Raw genomic sequence first — 22,503 nt, forward strand, 5'->3', positions numbered from 1 at the left:
GGAAACACGTTATCACATTAGCACACTTGTCATAAGAATATCATAAAACGCCCATAGTAGGAACATTAGAAAACCTATGGCAAGTTAAGCAAACATATTAGCAAGTCATGCCCATAAAAGGAACATGTGCACACATATGTAAAACCATCAAAGAACAGGTAGGCAATATATCACAATTAGAAAAGTCTGTAAAAAGAACTTTAGAGTATCGGTATATTGGTCCCTTTAGAAAGTACCTGTTTTGATGAAGAGGCACTTCCAGTGCCTAAAACGAATAATGGGGCCCCCGGCGCTCTTCTGCGCAAAACGGGGGCCTCCTTAACCATGGCAGATAGAGAGGGGCGGCACGCACCCTCTCTGACTCCTTGACGGGCCCCTTCTGGGACCCGTAATCACTGGGGCCCCCCCTGGACCTCCACCGGCCCTCCTGAGGGGGGCCCAGGTCGCCCAATAAGTTGAAATGGTGGAGGGGGCGATCGCGCCCCTAGGGCAGTGACCGGGGAGAAGGGAACTCCCGTTCCTCCCCGTGTCCTGCGTGCCAGGGGGGCAGCCGCCCTTGTCCGCGGTGCGGCTGCCCCAAAAGGAAGTATACGGAGCAGGGACCTCCGTTGAGGTCCCTCGCCGGCTTCCTGCGGCAGCTGCACCCGGCCTGGTGCACGAACCGCTTCCCTGTCGTCCCTCGTCCACGAGGGAGGCAGTTTCGGGAGCGGGTGCTGGCGTGTGCCCCGGGGGCGCTCCGTAGAGCGCGCGTCACCCGGGAGCACGACAGGAGCGGCCCTGCTCCTCTCTGCAACTCCGGCAAGTGCCCCGGGGGCACAATGAGCAGCGCGGTCCTTGCGACCGTTCTTAATGCGGCGCCCGGGCCGCGGCGGTGATTCTCCACGAAGCGCTTTTCACAGCGCTTTAGGAAAATTATGCAGCCTGGGCTGCGGCGGTGATCTGGGCTCAAAATAAAGCGCTCTGCACAGCATTAAGGCCAAATCTGACGCCCGGGCTGCGGCGGTGATCCTCTGCAGCAGCTTTAAGAAAGAGCGCTTTTCCTAAGCGCTAAGGCAATGCTGTAGGAGATCGGTGCAGGGGTCAGGGGCCACAGCACCCTGCCCCTGGGAACAATAATCCAGGAAAAGGTACAGGGCTGGTGGGCCCAGCTACAGGCCAGCACAAAGGATGCAGATGGTGGCAGTTCCTCCTAGTGACCAGGCAGGTCACAGGTCAGCACAGCAGCAGCAGTCCATGGCGGTTTCCTGGTGAGTCCATTCATCAGCGTTCTGTGTCCAGTTTCAAGTTCCAAGAATGTTCAAATTGTGGGGAAAATTCCCCTGTACTTATAGTCAGTTCTTACAGTGTCTTACAGTGGTAGGGAGAGGAGGTTCCAGCCAGTTACAACTGGTTCTGGGAGTGCCCCCTCTCTCCTTTCAGCACAGGCTCCAAACATCAGTGGGGGGTTAACGACCCTATTGTGTGAGGCCAGGGCACAGCCTTTACAAATGTAGGTGTGCCCCGCCTCTCCCTTCTCTCAGCCCAGGAAGACTATTCAGTATGTAGATGCACCTCAGTGACACCTCCACCCTCCCTGTGTACAGGCTGTCTGAAAAGTATGCACAAAGCCCCAACTGTCACTCTGCCCAGACGTGGATTGGAGTCAAGCTGCAAAACACCAGAATCATAAGCACAGATAAATGCGCACTTTCTAGAAGTGGCATTTCTGTGATAGTAATAAAAAATACACCCACACCAGTAAGCAGTATTTATTATCACCATCACAACCATACCAAACACGCCTACGCTAGCCCTCATAAATCAGACAATACCCCTACACCTAAGGCAGGGCATTTCTAATGCAATCCTATGAGAAGGCAGCACTCACAGCAGTGAGACACCAAGTTAGGCTGTTTGTCACTACCAGGACAGGCCATGCAATATGGCACATGTCCTGCCTTTCTACATACATGGCACCCTGCCCACAGGGCGTACTTTAGGGGTGACTTACATGTAGTAAAAGGGGAGTCCTGGGCCTGGCAAGTAAATTTAGATGCCAGGTCCCTGTGGCAGAAAACTGCGCACACAGGCCCTGCGCTAGCAGGCCTGAGACAGGTTTGAAAGTCTACTTCAGTGGGTGGCGCAAGCAGCGCTGCAGGCCCACTAGTAGTATTTAATTTACAGGCCCTGGGTATAGAGATACCACTGTACAAGGGACTTATAGGTAAATTAAATATGCCAATCAGGTATAAGCCAATCATACCAACTTTAGATGGGAGAGCACCTGCACTTTAATACTGGTCAGCAGTGATAAAGTGCTCAGAGTCCTAGAGCCAACAGCGAAAGGTCAGAAAAACCAGGAGGGAGGAGGCAAAAAGACTAGGGATGACCATGCGTGTGGCCAAAAGTCCAACACAACCCCCTACCAGCCAAAATCCAGGGGAGAACAATCAATACCTTGATGTACTTTCCTGATTGGGGCGATAGAACAAGGACCCAGGCCCACAACAGCAGGGGCATGTTCCAGTTCTACGCCTTCCTGACTCCACTGGGATCTCTCTGTCAATGCGTCCCAGGCAGCCTAGACCAACCCACGGGGATTCTCTAGCTGCCAATGGCCAGAACCAGGCCCCAGGCCATCTAGGAGCCTCTGGTCTCTGAAACCATAATGAGTGGGGGGCGGTAGCCCCAGGTGCAAAGCAACCTGTCTCCACTCCCTTTCCGATCAGTTCAGGGGCTCTACCCTGCCACTGATCCACCAACCTAGGGTCCGCACCCATAGGTTCTACAGGGGCTAGAGGCGAGGCTCTCCTCCCTCTACCCCTCCTTCTAGGATCCCGCCCTCCTCTCCTAGGAGGGGTATCACCAGAATCCACACTTGCCAGGGGGCTGGGTACAGCAGCCCTGCACAACTTTCTCGCCAGCCCAGGATCACTACCTGGCGACTGACCACCCAACCCAGGGACGACACCCTTGGGTTGCACCGGGGTCCGGGGCGGGCTTCCCCCTCCCTGAACCCCACTTCCAGAGTCCTGCGTCTCCCCACCTCGGGAGAAGCCACCAGAAGTTTCACACGGGGGGGTGAGCACACTAACCGCCCCCCCAACCAGATCAGAGTTTACCCCTTGAACCTGTCTATCTAGTCCAGGGACGACACCCTTAGACTGGACCATTGCCCAGCGAACCAGGACTTCCTTGGGAGCACACCTACCCCCTACCAGATCAGAGCTTACCCCCTGAATCTGGCAATCCAACCCAGAGTCACTACCCTGCGGTTGAACCACTGCCTGGCGCACCAGGACTTCCTTGGGAGCACACGTACTCCCCATCAGGTCAGAGTTTACCCCCTGAACCTGATCATCCAACCCAGAGTCACCACCCTGCGGTTGAATCATTGCCTGGCGCACCAGGACTTCCTGGGGGGCACACCTACCCCCCACAAGGGAAACACTTTCCCCAAGGGCCATACAAGAGTCTGGCTGGTGCAGGTCTCCTGACCTCTGCCCATCTGACAGAGTCTGGATTCCCCCCAGCCCAGAAATGGTCTCACCAAGGTCATTCCTGGGGGGCTCTGCACTCAGAGCTGACCCCTGACCCTCCAGGTTCTCCACTGGGGCCCGCAGCCCCCTCTCAACCCTATGCCTGGATTTCCGCCTCCTCCGCTGTAGAGCTAGACTACCAGACACCAGGACCGGCGGAACGCTATCACCAGCCACCCGCCCAAGTCCTAATGACAAAATGGGATCCTTCTGAACAGCTGGCCCTACGGCACAGGCTAGGCTCACCTCCTGGCGTTCACTCATGGAACCCCCCAGGACCTGGGACTGGAGCTCGGGTACCCTGGGCCTCAGCCCAACCCCATTCCCTCTCCTCTGAGACTGGACATGGGGTGCCTTACCCGCCCCAATACACTGGGACCTACCTGGGACACAAGCCTTTCCCACCACACCTGGTTGGGAAACACCTAGACCACTCTCATTAGGAACGCCCCCTAATGTCACACCAGACCCTCTGGTACGCAACCAGAAGTCTGCCTCCTTTGCAAGCTCCCTGGGGTCAGAGAGCTCACACACTGACAAGTGTTGGCGTAACTCTGAAAAACAACAACGAAACAGGTGCTCTCTGAGAATCAGATTAAACAGCCCTTCAAAATTGTTTACTGTGCTACCCTTCACCCATCCATCTAGTGCAATGCAGCAAGCCTCCACAAACTCCTCCCAAGACTGGTGGGACAGTTTCTTACCACCCCTAAACCTTTTTCTGTATTCCTCAGGGGAGAAACCATACTTCACAATCAGTGCGTTCTTCACCGCGGAGTACCCCTCCCTGTCACTCTCTTCTAGAGTCAGTAGGGCATCCCTCCCCTCCTCAGGAATAAAACTCCCTAGGCCAGTTCCCCAATCCTTCTCAGGGATCCTGCGCTCTACCAGAGCCTTCTCATATTCCTTTAACCACTGACGTATGTCACCCCCCTCTTGGAACCTAGGTACCAGATCTATGGGTATGTGAGGAACCTCTTTGCTACAGCACTGTACATTGCTGCCACCACTGGACTCCACCTGCAACGCTGGTGAGTCCAGAACCTTCAGACTGCGCTCTAGAGCGAGTCTTTCTCTGGCAAAGGCCCTCTCTGCCTCTGCCATTCTCTCCTGTACTAAGGCCTTCTCTACCTCAGCCCTTCTCTCCTCAACAGCTAGGCGCGCTAACTGCAACTTCAGGTCCCTCTCTTCCCGCCTATCTCTTAGCTCATCAGGCGTCATGGAATGAGAGGTAGCCCTGCTTCTTACACTGGACCCAGCAAGGGACTCCCTATCACTGGGGCCTTCCCTGTCAACTGGCGTCCCCAACCGGTCATTCTCACCCTCCTGATCAGTCTCTCTACCACTCTCTAGGGATGAGGTCTGGGAGCCCTCCCATTGGGAACCCTCGCTACACTCAGGATCCTCTGGGTACCCCCTACGCACACTCCCTCCCTGGGTAAATGTCACAAACCTTTCAAAGAAATTCAGAGATCTCCTGAGGTCCCCTTCTACAGGCAGCCCTCTCTCTCTACAGAACCCCTCTAATTCCCCCTGCGTGTAAAACGGCAGGTCCTCTAAATCAAAGGTAAGCCCCATCTTGAAAAGGTACAAATAACTCAACTGTGACAACCACAATACCCAAGCGTGAGAACTGAAAACAGGAAAAATGACCAAAGAGAGAAAGTTAAGAGAAGCCAAACATGTGATGGTCTAAACGCAATCCTTGTAGTGAAATAATGAGTCACAATGGTATTGTGCAAGCGCAAGTCCTATCCTCACCGCTGACTTCCAACGTTAGAAATGGGGTTTCTGGTTGGCTAGGGTATGCACCTCAGCCAGGCAGAACTTACCCACTCTAGTCAGGGCAAGGGAGTTACACGTCCAAGATAACCCCTGCTCACCCCCTTGGTAGCTTGGCACGAGCAGTCAGGCTTAACCCGGAGGCAATGCGTAAAGCGTTTGCACAACACACACATACATGTGACGCAATATCCCCACCACAAAGGAAACACAACACCAGATTATATGAAAATATACTGTATTGTACACAACGTAATTATTAGACCAACATCACATAACAGTACTATCCTGCTACCTTAGCAGTTGTCAGAACGTTACACATTAGTTACTCTGCAAACTAGCAGTAGTCACACATAACACACAGGTTACTCAGTATTCTGCAACATAAGCAGTAGTCAGGAAACACGTTATCACATTAGCACACTTGTCATAAGAATATCATAAAACGCCCATAGTAGGAACATTAGAAAACCTATGGCAAGTTAAGCAAACATATTAGCAAGTCATGCCCATAAAAGGAACATGTGCACACATATGTAAAACCATCAAAGAACAGGTAGGCAATATATCACAATTAGAAAAGTCTGTAAAAAGAACTTTAGAGTATCGGTATATTGGTCCCTTTAGAAAGTACCTGTTTTGATGAAGAGGCACTTCCAGTGCCTAAAACGAATAATGGGGCCCCCGGCGCTCTTCTGCGCAAAACGGGGGCCTCCTTAACCATGGCAGATAGAGAGGGGCGGCACGCACCCTCTCTGACTCCTTGACGGGCCCCTTCTGGGACCCGTAATCACTGGGGCCCCCCCTGGACCTCCACCGGCCCTCCTGAGGGGGGCCCAGGTCGCCCAATAAGTTGAAATGGTGGAGGGGGCGATCGCGCCCCTAGGGCAGTGACCGGGGAGAAGGGAACTCCCGTTCCTCCCCGTGTCCTGCGTGCCAGGGGGGCAGCCGCCCTTGTCCGCGGTGCGGCTGCCCCAAAAGGAAGTATACGGAGCAGGGACCTCCGTTGAGGTCCCTCGCCGGCTTCCTGCGGCAGCTGCACCCGGCCTGGTGCACGAACCGCTTCCCTGCCGTCCCTCGTCCACGAGGGAGGCAGTTTCGGGAGCGGGTGCCGGCGTGTGCCCCGGGGGCGCTCCGTAGAGCGCGCGTCACCCGGGAGCACGACAGGAGCGGCCCTGCTCCTCTCTGCAACTCCGGCAAGTGCCCCGGGGGCACAATGAGCAGCGCGGTCCTTGCGACCGTTCTTAATGCGGCGCCCGGGCCGCGGCGGTGATTCTCCACGAAGCGCTTTTCACAGCGCTTTAGGAAAATTATGCAGCCTGGGCTGCGGCGGTGATCTGGGCTCAAAATAAAGCGCTCTGCACAGCATTAAGGCCAAATCTGACGCCCGGGCTGCGGCGGTGATCCTCTGCAGCAGCTTTAAGAAAGAGCGCTTTTCCTAAGCGCTAAGGCAATGCTGTAGGAGATCGGTGCAGGGGTCAGGGGCCACAGCACCCTGCCCCTGGGAACAATAATCCAGGAAAAGGTACAGGGCTGGTGGGCCCAGCTACAGGCCAGCACAAAGGATGCAGATGGTGGCAGTTCCTCCTAGTGACCAGGCAGGTCACAGGTCAGCACAGCAGCAGCAGTCCATGGCGGTTTCCTGGTGAGTCCATTCATCAGCGTTCTGTGTCCAGTTTCAAGTTCCAAGAATGTTCAAATTGTGGGGAAAATTCCCCTGTACTTATAGTCAGTTCTTACAGTGTCTTACAGTGGTAGGGAGAGGAGGTTCCAGCCAGTTACAACTGGTTCTGGGAGTGCCCCCTCTCTCCTTTCAGCACAGGCTCCAAACATCAGTGGGGGGTTAACGACCCTATTGTGTGAGGCCAGGGCACAGCCTTTACAAATGTAGGTGTGCCCCGCCTCTCCCTTCTCTCAGCCCAGGAAGACTATTCAGTATGTAGATGCACCTCAGTGACACCTCCACCCTCCCTGTGTACAGGCTGTCTGAAAAGTATGCACAAAGCCCCAACTGTCACTCTGCCCAGACGTGGATTGGAGTCAAGCTGCAAAACACCAGAATCATAAGCACAGATAAATGCGCACTTTCTAGAAGTGGCATTTCTGTGATAGTAATAAAAAATACACCCACACCAGTAAGCAGTATTTATTATCACCATCACAACCATACCAAACACGCCTACGCTAGCCCTCATAAATCAGACAATACCCCTACACCTAAGGCAGGGCATTTCTAATGCAATCCTATGAGAAGGCAGCACTCACAGCAGTGAGACACCAAGTTAGGCTGTTTGTCACTACCAGGACAGGCCATGCAATATGGCACATGTCCTGCCTTTCTACATACATGGCACCCTGCCCACAGGGCGTACTTTAGGGGTGACTTACATGTAGTAAAAGGGGAGTCCTGGGCCTGGCAAGTAAATTTAGATGCCAGGTCCCTGTGGCAGAAAACTGCGCACACAGGCCCTGCGCTAGCAGGCCTGAGACAGGTTTGAAAGTCTACTTCAGTGGGTGGCGCAAGCAGCGCTGCAGGCCCACTAGTAGTATTTAATTTACAGGCCCTGGGTATAGAGATACCACTGTACAAGGGACTTATAGGTAAATTAAATATGCCAATCAGGTATAAGCCAATCATACCAACTTTAGATGGGAGAGCACCTGCACTTTAATACTGGTCAGCAGTGATAAAGTGCTCAGAGTCCTAGAGCCAACAGCGAAAGGTCAGAAAAACCAGGAGGGAGGAGGCAAAAAGACTAGGGATGACCATGCGTATGGCCAAAAGTCCAACACTTCCTTTCTCTCTTTGCTCTCTTTTATTCTTTCTTTCCTTCTTTTTGCCTTCTTTCTTTTCTTTTCTTTCTTTTTGCCTCTCTTCTATTTTTGTTTTTGTCCCTCCTTTCTTTCTCATCTTCTTGTCTTTTTTCTTACTTATTTCTTTTTGCCTTCTTTCCTCCTTTCCTTCTTTCTTACTTTTTGGCTTCCTCCCTTCCTGTTTTGCCTCCCTCCATGCCTTCCTTTTTTGCCTTTCTTCCTTTCTTGTTTGTCTGTCTTCCTTCCTTTTTGTCAGCCTTCCTTCCGTTTTTCTACCTTCCTTATTGTTTTCCTTCTTTCTTGCTTTGTTTCTCAAACATGAGGCTAGAAGCCAATTCCAAACCCATAACTGTTTTATGTCTGTGTTTTCCAAGACCTTTTAATTTTACTAAAAGTATGTATAGCGTAGTTACTTACAGGGGTTTTCAGCCAGACTCCATCCATTTGTCTGTGGTTGTGTCATTAGTAGGTTTCTTACACAAACGCAAGCATGCATCAAGAGGCAATGTTAGTCCACTACAGCCACTAAATGACTTCACTATGTGAAGGCCTGATGGCTTTACCAATGGTTCCTAAACTCAAATATTCCTATATATGTGGGAATAATGGATATAAATTATGAGAAGTAAATGATAAGAGAAGTAAATGAAATTAAAAGTGTTACTTTTGCATTTAAGTACACAATTCGCTTTTTATATCTTTAGTGAAGTCAGGAGCCACTTTAGAACACTCGTATAAACATATTATCACAAACCTCTTGCAGCATGTCATGTTTTAAAGCACGGTAATTAATTGACATTCACTTGATTCAATCCCTGCTATCAACGTAATGCGTTTCTGATTTAAAAAATAATAGCAGCCCGATAAGGAGTAACTTATTGACTCAATCTCTGCATTTAATATGTTGGCTTTCATTACAGAGCATTCGAGTACCTCTGCTCACCAGATCATACTACGGTGAACATTTCTACGTGCATGCATCATTCTATAAATGTCCTCACTCGTGTTTTGTATGAAACGCTCCTCGCTTTGCGGTCAGAAACTAGTATCTACACGTGAATATTTACAGCCACATCGTGTATCAAAAGCAACATTTATATCTGAGCTCATGTTGTAAATCAGGCTCAGAGCCATAAAAGTGAACAGTCGGACAGGGTTTCAATGCCGTTTCCTCTTACTTCACTACGCACTGTCCGTGCTAATTAGGCCCTCCATTTTTTAGCACTTGCGCCGCAGCCCGTGGCACGCAGAGTTTGTAATTTTCCAGTATGTTAAGCACCATCTTAAACATTGGGAAAATTATCCTCTAAAAAGTGTTGCAAAACATGCTATCGGGTCTCAACTGTCCGAATTATTTACCCCATGGACTGTGGTGTCTACTAGCTGGCTTGCAAGGGGGCGCCTCGCGCTTACAGTCAGTCACGTGACCCGCCTTGCCTCGGCGCGCGCTCAGAGATCCTGAGAGGACGCGCCAGAGCAGCAGCGCAGTGTCCTGGATCTCTCTCTCTGACTGCTCGGGGCTGCGGACCACGCGTCTTCCCTCTCGGATCCGGAGTCAGTCAGCTGTGCATGCCCTCGCGCAAAGTGCCCGCGCTGGAGGGCAGCACGCAGAGGAGTCTGCGGGGAAGGCGTGCCGAGGCACACAGAAGAGGCTCTACCCAGGTAAGGTGCGCATGGGTCCCTGTATTGGCCACTCTTCATAAAAGCCTCTGTGGGTGCCCACTGCCCAAGAGATGCTCGTCCTCGTACACTGCATTTAATTATTATCCCGTTCTGCCCCTGCACTTTGTCTGCATCAAGATTAGTTTGGATTATTCTACCCATTCCATAATCCCCGTAAAATGTATTATTCTATTCAGTTCGTTTTATATCCTCCTTTTATCCCTACCCTGTCACTAATTTTAGGACAGTTCTATAGTCACAGTCTAATGATAGCGGTTCCGTGTCCCCGGTAGCCCATATCCTCGTTCAGCAGTCATAGCTTTGCAGATACCCTTTACTGAACGCTCTGTGTTCCCAACAAGGGCACGCATCGGAGCTCCAGTCAGTCCATGTGATATCTTTATATCCCAGCCGTCTCTTTCATAGCCTGTCGTGTTCCCGTCCACACCACTGGCTACCTGAGACGTAATGATGCCAGGGGCGGTATTTTTGAACAGTAGTAAAGTGCACCCGTTCCTGTTGAAGCGCTGTTCTATATCAGCCTATAAATTCTATTTGTACCGAGTAATATTCTGAATTATGCTCTCCCTTCACGTTATCTCTGCACGCGTCACAGTTCTGCAATCCCCCGTTCAGCCCCGACTCTTATCTCGCCCCTAAAGACAGTTTGCTCTATGGTATTGGCTCTATCCCAAGTCGCTTCCCAGGGTCCATATCTACAATGTGTCTCGCAGTCAGTGCCCGCCTCTGTCTTAAAAAGAGAGTTCAATTCTCTCACATTTGGTGGTGCCCAAACTGTCTAGTAAGGACATTTATCCTTAATGCTTTTTATGCCGTTTAGTTATCGTTTTTTCACTGCATTTGCACCACAAGGTAGCCTATTTAGCCCTGAAACATTTCATAGCAAATTAACTCAGCCCCAGCAAACCATTTAAATAGTGTCCGTGCTGCTCTCAGGAAATTGACTTTAGTATACGACGCTATAACGTCCTCGCGGTTCTTTCTTAAGGAACTTTCCGTGTCATACCGCCCACTCAGCAAGGCTTTTATGAGCCCTGGTGCATGCAGAGAAACTGGCCTCTTTATCTGATATTTGAGTAGTAAAATACAGCAATTATCAGGGTTCAATATGCCCCTTAGGGCTCTGGGCCCTGGTGCCACTATACCTGTTGCACCCTGCAGCTTCCGAACGTCTTCTCAAATAGCAGCCTTTCAGCCAATGCCCTGTTTGTGCATTTCGGATATTTGTAGTGTGTGTCATTTCGTTTCCTCGCTGCGTACACTTGAGCATTATGCTAACCAATGAAGATAGCATCTCTGAATATAGGGCAGCTCTCTCGTTCCATCCACTTCATACATGCTCTGCATTAAGGACACTTCTTCCTATGACATTCCATTTAGTGCTTACATCATGCTCCTACACGGACGATAATCTCCGTGCCTTGACGTGAATCACCCCTGCGCCTCTATCGACCAATGAGTTTAAGTCTTGTTAACTGTTCTCTTGCTGTTTGCAAACCGACCAGGAATGCATTGTTTAGCTACATAAGAAGAAATAATACCTGACCTGGGCATGGTTGTGTGTTCTCTCTCTTTCTCTCAATCAACATCATTGTTTGTTTATAAGAATTCTTAATACAAGGCCTGTACCCTAAAGGTCACAGGAGGAAAACGTGCCTGTGATTGTTGAACATATTTGAGATTTATCTGTCTTTGGCGATCAAGTTTCAAGGGACTCTGATTCTACATTATTCCGAGCCTTTGCTTGGAATCATTGAATCCAGAATGTGGTGTTCCCAGAATCCACTGCTTCTGTTTTGTCCTTGATTTTGGATTGCAAATCCTCTATACAGGTCTGGTGCTGTGTAGAATATAACGAGGCTGTATTTTAGAAACCAAGGTGTGATGCGGTCATGTAATTGGGTTTGTAAACGTACCTTGTATTTGTTTAACAGATGCGCTATTGTAGGAGCAGGAAGATAATATTTTGCCCAGGATCAAACTGTTTTTTTTTGGGTGAGGTGCCAAGGCTAGAACCAGAACGCAGGTCAGTAGCATATTCGCTAAGACCTCATCTGTTTGCAATGAGAGGGGTTGTGACGTGATTCTAAAATACTGCAATACATAATGGCATCGTGTAAACATCACGAGAGGGTGTGATGTTCTCATTCATATTATAGTGTCTGGCAAACAGCTGTTGTTTTATTCCGCTGCCCAGAGCAGGGTGCACTAGGGATGCACTAGTTCTTTATGGCTCAGCGAGCTGAACACCCTCGAAAGACAAATGTAGTTCTCCAGACGTCATGCATAAGAATTCCTGCAAGTCAGACTTAGCCTTCCATCCTTCCAAGGTTGGTAAATCCAGTGCCAACAATTGTATAACCCAAGCATCTTTAATTCGTAGCTCTTGCAAACATCTGAAATGTGTATGAAATGCTATAAAAGAACAGGTTATGATCCACGTTTGTGCAGTTTCTGTGGCTCTCTCGAACGGTAGACCGTTTTTTCCGTTCATCAGAAGCTGTTATATTAAGCGATAACTTCCAAGGAGGATCTTTTTACACTACAGGTTTGAATCCCCGCCCGATGAACTCATTATTAGTGTCCAGGAAAGGGGCTGGCAGTTCCCTGCCCCCAGAGTTACTGATACCAGGGGTACTGGTAACTTCTGGGGCAGGGATAATCCTACCCATATAGTGCTGGAGTTGAAGGGTTCACAAAGGAGTGTAGAATTACCAGAGTACTCGATAGTTCGGGGCACAACTCCCCAGATACTTCCTAATTTTGCTCCTTTTTTCACTTGAAGATGTCGAGCATCCGATGGTGAAAGTAACAGATCCACAGTGTTTCTGCTCATTTCATCATTCTGATGAATGCAGTAACTACTGTTAACCGCAGTGGAACTAAGTGGCCACTTGTATAGCGGGCTTCTGTGTTTCATTTACCAAAGGTTGATGATATTCCTACCTTTCAGTTTGGCATAAGTGACAGTGGATAATTATAGAGCTGAAAAGCCACAGGTTTGACAGCAAGGATTTTATTAAACCAATTTATTATTTAAAATCGTACTAGCTCGCCCTGCAAGTGAACATTGAACAATTGTTAGATCACACCTGAGATGATGCACACAGGACTCTTGCAGCATTTGGGGGTGATGAGCTTTGTATAGCACAAAACCTCAGAAAGTATATTAACCCGTATGTGTCACCTAATTTTGAAAACATCACACTTGGAAAATTAGGAGATGTACATTGGCAGTAATTGTCGTTTTCCTTTAGTGCTTGATACTTCTGTTCTGCCTTTTTGTATTTGCTCGTACTTAGCAATGAAGTATATCCATCCCATATCCAATTCATTATATCAAGGCTATGTAATATACCATTGGTGGAGGCATTGTTGTGTGAATTGACAGAGAGGACGATTGCTGCTCAGTGGTCATTTGACTAATGGTACATTTATTATAGTTATAATATATTGTAGTGTACTCAAAGCAATATGTATTTCGAAGAGGTCCAGCAGCTGGGAAGTGGTGGTGGGACAGAAGGGATAGATCAGCCAGGCAGGTCCTGAAGGTTGGCGAGGTTCGTCTTAAGGGCAGATGAAGTCATGAGCAGAGGATTAAGTTAATAATTTAACGGTTGTTTCCGTGGGAAGTAGATAATAATTAAGGTTACTCAATATTGCTTCAAGTTACCCAACCTTATATATAATGTAGTGTGGTAAGAGGATTGAAAAGTGCTTTAAGTTTGTGGAGCGCATCATTTGAGTGGAGCGGTGGCAAGAGGGGTTCTGGGAGAGATTAGTGTGTGAGGTCTCTTGTACAACCCTGATGGAAAGGGTGAGAGGTTTAAAGAAAGCCTTGTGTTAAGTTGATAGCCAAGTTGCCGGGTGATGAGTGGGAGATGTGGTCTTGTGCCAAGAGTTTGAAAAGTGTGTGGGTAGCAAAGTTGATGGTTTTAATGGAGTACAGGGTTCCCCCATCAAGACTTTTGCAGCAGACTAGCTTCCTCATGTCCAATATGGTAATTAGGAATTTGGACGTGTGGAAGGGGAGCACTGGTGAACTGGCTTCAAGCTGGAATCAAACTTAGTAGTGAGATTCCTCATGGAGGAAGAGGCTGTAAATGTGTTGGGAAGCAGATTGTAGTAGAGTGGTGGTGGCAGAGGATGTAGGGAAGTGGATTATGTATGCCCTGCAGATGGGTGCAGAAACCTATCAAGGGCAAGGGTCTGTTGGTTGTTAAATTATTCTGAATGAGTAGGACATGTTGCAGAGAATGTGGTGTCAAAGAAAATAAAGGAAAGGGTCCATCACTGAGTTGAAGAAGGGTTGCAAACCAATAATTGATGAGTGTGGTGGCATTGTATGTGCATTATTGGACAGAAAATAAGTGAAAAAAGTAGAAGGACATGTTTTGTGCCCTCCCAATTATTTCCAGTGAGGCAGGTGTGGTTAGCATGACAGATTGGTAGTTGTATGAGATTCTATGTCAGGACCGGAGGCTCCGATTATGCTTTCTCTTTCTTTACTGACTTAAACAGCAGCCTATCAAATAAAAGTAACAGAAAAAACTACACATCCCAAGATGCCTAACATCCTATCACATGGTCCAATCACTATCCATGTTCTCTGTCATGAGTCCTTTGACCTTTGATGTCACTTCCTCTTTCTTTGCTGCTTCGCAGCAGATAAGTACACGTTTTCATTCTCTCTTATATTACTGTATTTAATTAATGCTAAACGCTGTAACAATTGTTGGTTTAAGCGTCGCGATTCAGCGCGCTTTTATTGTGTATTTTTAAAGCGCCTGTGCGCTTTATTTTCTTGGCTTTTTGCCAAGTTTTGAGCCCGTTTTTCCGGTGGAGTGGGAGCGGGAGCGGAGCTGCTCTCCAGCAGTCTCCTTTCTATTTTTAGCTCTCGCGCACGCACGCGCGCGTATTATCGAGCCGATCTCTTTCCAATTTTGGAAACGATCGGCTCGAGTGTGCTGCGTGTTCGCTTGTGTGCCCCCCTTTTGTTTCTCTCACTTGCTCCCTGACGTCCAGCAGATTCAACTGACTGGGTTGTAAAATTTAAAATAGGCTGCTGCCGAGAGTGCCTTTCAGGCAGCTCCCTCCACACTTTATTAAAGGGCTCCTTTTTTCCTTTGCCTGAAGTGGGGTTTTTGCACTCCCCCTGTTTGATCCCTCATTACCTACTTGTTATTACAGTACTCCTCAAGGTTTTTATACCTTTATACATTGGTCATGGCTCAGTGGGATGACCAAGAAACAGAATATTATACAGAGGAGTTGGGCAATCAACTGGAAGTTGATCTGGTGGAAGCCCTTGATACCAGGGTTCAACAATCTGTGAATGATGCCCTTGTGAGAGCTCTGGGTCCCTTTTCAGGGCAGCTATTTGACTTCGCTCGATCACAGGGTTGGACACAGGGACAGCAACCACAACACAAGTCTAAAAAAGTAAAAGATAAAACAAAAAATTTGGAATCTGGAGCGGATTTAGTGGTATTCACGCAGACGCATTCGAAAAACTGCGTAAGAAACGCAGTGGCGAGCATAATTACAGCTCAAAAAAGGAAGCATCCTTTTCTACCTCTTCCTCTGATAAAAATTCCTCCTCTGATGATTCGGATGATTCCGACATTCATAGGCCTAGTAAAAAAGCTAAAAAAGCGCCCCCTCCCTGCCAGGTTCCGGACTTCGATCCCACAGAAATCATACACCCCAGGGCCTCCAATTGGGTTCCCCCTCCCGAAGTGGCTCAATATGTCCAATCCAATTTGCGGAAAAGCTTCGATAAGGAAGTCAGGTCACGCTTAAAAGCAGAGTGCCCCAGACCTGACCTAGAGGGCAAGGTTTCTGATACCCCAGAAATAGACCCCACCATGGTCACCTTTATGAGGAAATTTGCTAAGGACCTCAAAAAAGGTTTGGATCGATCCTGGCGTAATTGCCAAGACAAACTGTTGGATCTTTCAGGGCCTTTGACCAAGATCCTTGAGATGGCGTATGTGGCCAAGGAATCAGGGTCCCCGGTGGACACCGATGTTCTTATCGGTTGGGCACAAAGATCTATTTGCCTGTTAGGAAACTCTAATTGTGCTATTTCTGCAGAATGCAGAAAATCTGTGCTAATGCGCATTGATCCTAAGTTATCGGATCTTGCGACCTCGGAAGCGGGCCCTTCGGCTGAAGGACTTCTTTTTGGATCTTCTTTTATCAAAGACTTGGCTAAGTTCTGCTCCACCTTTTCTTCCCTTATCAAGGCCCAAGTGTCTCTCAAGAAGGTTTTTAAACAAGGCCTTTTTGTCAGGGCCGATCTTTACGGGGGACGTATGTCCGGCCGAGGATCATAAAACAGGCCCCAAAACTACTACCCGAGAGACAGAGGTGGCTGGTACGGGGAACAAGACTCCACCTTCTACCCCCCACGTCCCAGGGGAGGATGTCCCCGTTTCCGCAGGGGCATCGCAGAGGGCAACAAGGAGCCATACAAGACTCAAGTTTCACAGGTGAGCATTATTCATTTCTCTCAGGTCAGACTTGGGGGCAGAGTAGCATCTTGCTTGGCAAATTGGAAACGGATATCCGGAGACCCATGGGTTCTCCAAACGGTCGAGGGATTTCTTCTGGAGTTCATCAGTACTCCCAAACAACTCTCCCTTCCGTTAAAAATGTGTTTTTCCCTAGCAAATCAAAATTTTATAGACAAAGAAGTGCAAGCTCTCTTAGACAAAGGAGCCGTACAGTTTGCTTCTCCTCATCCTTACGATTTCCTCAGTCCTATTTTCGTAGTAGACAAGAAAGGAGGAGGTCACCGTTTAGTCTTGAACCTAAAGGATTTCAATCATTGGATCCTATACAGACACTTCAAGATGGAGGGCATCCACATGCTAAGGGATATCCTTTTGGAAGGGGATTGGATGGTTCGACTGGATCTAAAAGATGCCTACCTGTCGATTCCAATTTTTCCTCCCCACAGGAGATTTCTACAATTTCAGTGGGAGGGACAGTGTTTGGAGTTTCTTGCCCTTCCATTCGGTCTGTCGTCAGCCCCTTGGTGCTTCACGAAGCTTCTGAGACCTGTGATGGAGTGGCTCAGAGCCAAGGGAGTCAGATTGATTATATATCTGGACGACATTCTGCTGATGGCCCAATCCCCTCAAGTCCTACTCTCACACTTGGATTGGACCATCAGCTTTCTGCAGGACTTAGGTTTCCTTATCAATGTGCAGAAGTCATTGTTGAAACCTTCTCAGGAGATAGAGTTCCTGGGGTTCCAGATAAATTCCATTTTATGTCAACTTCTTCTTCCCTCTCAGAAGATCCGCAACATCAAGAGGGAATTGAGATCGGTTTTATCCAGTCAGACCGTCTCATTGAGGAATATAGCCAGAGTAGTGGGCCTACTAGCTTCATCTATTCAGGCGATCTTCCCTGCACCCCTACATTATCGAGCCCTTCAAAGACTCAAGATCAGACATCTACAACAGGGTCTGAGTTATTCAGAACAAATCCCATTGACTGCCGTAGTAAGATCAGAGGTTCAGTGGTGGCTCCATCACATGGAAGCGTGGAATGGCAGGGCGATTTTCGGATCTCACCCAGAGATAGTGATAGAATCCGATGCCAGCAGATGGGGTTGGGGAGCTTGTTGCAACTCCCTAGTGACGGGGGGCAGATGGTCAGAATGGGAACAAACCCTTCATATCAATTGCCTGGAACTTCTGGCGGGATCCTTTGCCATAAAGAGCCTCTCCCTGCAGAAAACAGATTGTTGCATACTCTTACGGATAGACAATGTCTCAGCAGTGAGGTATGTCAACAAATAAGAAGGCACGAAATCCAGAATCCTGGCGGAGATTGCCAAGGACTTCTGGCACTATTGCCTAACTCAACGTCTAGTGGTCATAGCGGAATACCTTCCTGGGGACCAGAACATCATAGCAGACTGGAACTCCAGATACCTGTCGGATTCCAGTGAAATTGGACCCTCTGATTTTTTCTCAGATAGTCAGGGAATGGGGCAGTTGCGAAGTGGATCTGTTTGCCTCACGACTCAATTGCCAAATTTCAAAATTTTACAGTTGGCGTCCAGACCCTTGTGCAATAAAGACAGATGCCTTTCTTCAGGATTGGTCCCAGTTTCGAGGTTATGCCTTTCCTCCATTTCTGATGATTGCCAGGGTTTTGTCTCAGGTGCGGAGACAAGACAGAGATTGTTCTTGTGACACTATTTTGGAGAGCACAGCCTTGGTTCCCCATTGCTCTTCATTTAGCCTGTGCCTCTCCTCTTCTAATTCCGCCTTGTCTGAATCTTCTTTTGAGTCCGGAGGGCCTTCAACATCCACTGGTCTTGTCAGGGAAGTTGACTCTACTAGCCTGGTTAATTTCAGGTCTAGATGGAGTACCCCAGATGTTTCGAAACAAGCTGCGGAGTACATTAAGTAGGCCTGGGCCGGTAGTACCCATAAGAGATATGACTCAGCCTGGCGCAGATGGTCTAGTTGGTGTGATGGAAGGGGTGCCAATCCAGTGAAAGCACATATTGGTATGATTGTTAACGTTTTAGCAGAGCTAGCTAGTTCCGGTTTGGCTTATCGGACGATCAATAACTTTAGATCTGCTATTTCAGCAGGACATTCTCATCTAGAACGTAAACCCATTCAATCAATCAATAATATTTATAAAGCGCGCTACTCACTCGTGAGGGTCTCAAGGCGCTAGGGGAGGGGGTTACTGCTGCTCGAAGAGCCAGGTCTTGAGCTTCCTCCGGAATGCAAGGTGGTCCTGGGTGGTCCTGAGGTTGGCGGGGAGGGAGTTCCATGTCTTGGTGCAAGGTAGGAGAAGGATTTCCCACCTGCCGTTGTGCGGCGGATGAGAGGGACGGCGGGGAGTGCGAGGTTGGCGGAGCGAAGTTGACGGGTGGGCGTGTAGAAACTGAGGCGACGGTTGAGGTATTCGGGTCCCTTGTTGTGGAGGGCTTTGTGTGCGTTAGTGAGGAGCCTGAAGGTGATCCTCTTGTTGACGTGTAGCCAGTGCAGATGTCTTAGGTGGGCGGAGATGTGGCTGCTGCAGGGTAAGTCGATGATGAGGCGAGTGGAGGCGTTCTGTATTCGCTGAAGACGTTTCTGGAGTTTTGTGGTGGTTCCTGCGTATAGGGTGTTTCCGTAGTCCAGGCGGCTTGTGACGAGGCCATGGGTCACAGTTTTTCTGGTGTCGGCGGGGATCCAGCAGAAGATCTTACGGAGCATGCGGAGAGTGAGGAAGCAGGAAGACGAGACGGCATTGACTTGTTTGGTCATGGTGAGAAGCGGTCCAGGATGAATCCGAGGTTGCATGCGTGGTCTGAGGGGGTAGGAGTGGTGCCTAGGGCCGTGGGCCACCAAGAGTTGTCCCAGGCGGACGGGGTGTTTCCGAGGATGAGGACTTCCCGTTTGTCTGAGTTCAGTTTCAGACGGCTGATTTTAATCCATTCTGCAACGTCTTTCATTCCATCCTGCAGGTTGGTTTTGGCGATGGTAGGGTCCTTGGTGAGGGAGAGTATCAGCTGGGTGTCGTCGGCGTAGGAGATGATGTTGATGTTGTGTTTGCGTGCGATGTTGGCGAGGGGGCTCATGTAGACATTGAAGAGAGTCAGGCTGAGCGAGGAGCCCTGTGGGACGCCACAGATGATCTCGGTGGGGTCTGAGCGGAACAGCGGGAGGTAGACTCTTTGGGAGCAGTTAGAGAGGAAAGAGGTGATCCAGTCCAGGGCCTGTCCTTGGATACCGGTGGAGTGGAGGCGGGATATTAGCGTTCGGTGGCAGACGGTGTCGAAGGCAGCCGAGAGGTCGAGGAGGATGAGGGCGGCTGTTTCTCCGTTGTCCATCAGAGTTCTGATGTCATCGGTGACTGCGATGAGGGCGGTTTCTGTGCTGTGGTTGGCTCGGAATCCGGACTGAGAGGGGTCGAGTAGGTTGTTGTCTTCAAGGAATTTGGTCAGTTGCTTGTTGACGGTCTTCTCGATGACTTTGGCAGGGAAGGGGAGGAGCGAGATGGGGCGGAAGTTCTTCAGGTCGTTGGGGTCAGCCGTAGGTTTCTTCAGGAGAGCGTTGACTTCCGCGTGTTTTCAGCTCTCGGGGAAGGTGACAGATGTAAACGAGCTGTTGATGATGGTCTGGAGGTGGGGGGCGATGATGTCGTCGGCTTTGTTGAAGATGAAGTGGGGGCAGGGGTCCGAGGGGGCGCCGGAGTGGATGGTGTTCATGGTAGTTTTGGTCTCTTCCGCGCTGATGTGGGTCCAGGCGTTGAGGGAGATGGCTGGGGCGGTGGGTTCTGGGGTGGTTGGCTGGGTCTGGGGACCGAAGCTGTCGTGAAGGTCAGTGATCTTTCGATGGAAGAAGATAGCGAGGGAGTTGCAGAGATCTTGTGAGGGTGTGATGGAGTTGGAGTTGGCGTTAGGATTGGAGAGCTCTTTGACGATGTTGAAGAGTTCTTTGCTGTTGTGAGTGTTCTTGTCCAGTCTGTCTTTGAAGGATGTTCTCTTGGTGGTGCGGATCAGCTGATGGTGTTCGCGGGCGGCGTTTTTGAGGGCAGACATGTTTTCTACGGTGTGGTCTTTGCGCCAGGCTTTCTCGAGGGTCCGGCAGTTTTTTTTAGATTCCTTGAGGGTGTCTGTGAACCATTGAGGTTTCCTGGCGTTGTTCTGTCTTGGGAGGCGTCTGAGGGGTGCGAGGTTGTCCGCGCAGTTGAAGATCCAATGTGTGAGGCTGAGGGCAGCGTCGGTGGGGATGGTAGGTTGGTTGTGGCTGAGAGTAGAGAGTAGCTGTTCCGTGGAGATTTTGTTCCAAAGTCTGCGTGGGATGGGTTGTGTGCGGAGGTGGAGAGTCTTGCGTCTGAAGGTGAAGTGGACACATCTGTGGTCGGTCCAGTGTATTATGGAGGAGTGGCTGAAGGATACGTGGTTGCCATTGGAGAACATCCTTTAATTTGCAAACTTTTGAGAGGTATACGTCTTTCTAAACCTCCTCAAGCTAAATATTCTGTATTATGGGATGTTAGTATTATTTTAAAATTCTTAGATTCTTGGCCTACCAACAGGTATTTGTCTCGCAAGCAGCTTTCAGCCAAGCTGACCATGCTTTTATGTCTTATCTCTTGCAAAAGGGTTTCAGACGTCAGAGCTTTGGATTTAGCTGGTAGAACCTTTTCGCCAGAAGGAGTCACTTTTTCAGTGACAAGAAGGACTAAAACAAATTACAGGTCAGTATCCTATCCAGTTTATACTGAAAATTCGAAATTATGTGTAGTCCAGTGTTTAAAGGATTATGAAGTTGTCACAGAAGAATTTCGACAAGATGTTAAAGGTCAATTATTAATTTCTTTGCAAAATCCTTTTAAACCAGTTACCTCAGCCACTTTGGCCAGATGGATGAGATGGTTGATGAGTGAAGCAGGTATTGATACCTCTGTATTTGGGGCTCATTCTGGTAGAGGGGCTATGGCTTCAAAATCTTTTGCCTTAGGTTCCCGATTAGAAGACATTATGAAGGCAGCAGATTGGTCTTCAGAAAATACTTTTCGTAAGTTTGATCACAAACCAGTATTGGACGTAGCTACTGTAGTAATGGAACAGCTTTAAACTAGCATAATCGGAGCCTCCGGTCCTGACAGAATAAAAAATGTTCTAGCTATCACGTCAAGAATTTTCAATTCTATTAAGGACACGGAGGCGAGGATTATCCCCCCCCTTATATACAATGAATATTGAATATCAATTATTGTGCATATCTATGATCTATTGTTATTTCTCCCTCCCATTTATTGTCAATTATAGAGACATTGAGACATTTCAATTTCATTGGAATATTACCTGCCTGTTTGTTGTTACAGGTTCTGATCAGAAGAATTCCTGAAATTCGTATCTTCAGGGAAAGTTTGGTTTTAACGTTTTGCCCGGTTGATTCTCCGGGGTTGAGCTATCCAGGAGACGGATCTCCAGTAAGAAGAAGATGTTCATGGCTCGGGATTTCAGGATGGCGTAAGAAGTTTCGTTTTCAAGTTGATCTTATCTGTTCTGACCAAAAAAAGAGGAAGTGACATCAAAGGTCAAATGACTCATGACAGAGGACATGGATAGTGATTGGACCATGTGATAGGATGTTAGGCATCTTGGGATGTGTAGTTTTTTCTGTTACTTGTATTTGATTGGCTGCTGTTTAAGTCAGTAAAGAAAGAGAAAGCATAATCCTCACCTCCGTGTCCTTAATAGAATTGAAAATTCTTGACGCGATAGCTAGATTTTTTTTAATTCTTTTATTCTACTAAGAGGTTATAAGAAATTAGTTATTGGTTGAAAGGGGTGGAAGCCCCACTCAGGCAACAACCACAGTCCTTATCAGGGTGAACCATAAAAGTCACTAAATTGACCTGTGCTTAACCCTCTTGTAGCTTGGCACAAAGCAGTCAGAGTGGCACTGTGTAAGGTCTTATGCAGCACCAAAACAGTAATAAAGTGAAAGCACAACAAAAGAAAAATCCCAAACCACTTTGGGAAGATAGTTTATTCTACTAAATAAAATGAGACCACAGTGACACAAATCCAATGACTAGAACCGGAGATATTGACGTTAAACATTTTTTGTGACAATAGTGTCAAGAATTAGAAACACCACTCGTAGTTTCTGGTCATGGTGGACCAGGTAAAAGTCAAAAGTTCAGACTGTCCATGATAGAGTGTGGG

At 48.6% G+C, this 22,503-nt stretch overlaps 1 protein-coding gene across 1 annotated transcript in view; it reads left to right on the forward strand.

Annotated features, from left to right (window-relative positions):
* The first annotated feature begins 9,571 nt into the window (after positions 1-9,571).
* The window catches only part of CACNG5 (calcium voltage-gated channel auxiliary subunit gamma 5), a 315,051-nt gene continuing 302,119 nt past the window's right edge, over positions 9,572-22,503 (forward strand). The window contains exon 1 of the mRNA XM_069199889.1: positions 9,572-9,776. Within this exon, the coding sequence (XP_069055990.1) occupies positions 9,684-9,776 (93 nt within the window). The 5' untranslated portion in view covers positions 9,572-9,683. The remainder of the gene's footprint in view (positions 9,777-22,503) is intronic.

The sequence above is a fragment of the Pleurodeles waltl genome, chromosome 7 (assembly GCF_031143425.1).
Source record: "Pleurodeles waltl isolate 20211129_DDA chromosome 7, aPleWal1.hap1.20221129, whole genome shotgun sequence".
NCBI lineage: Eukaryota > Metazoa > Chordata > Amphibia > Caudata > Salamandridae > Pleurodeles > Pleurodeles waltl.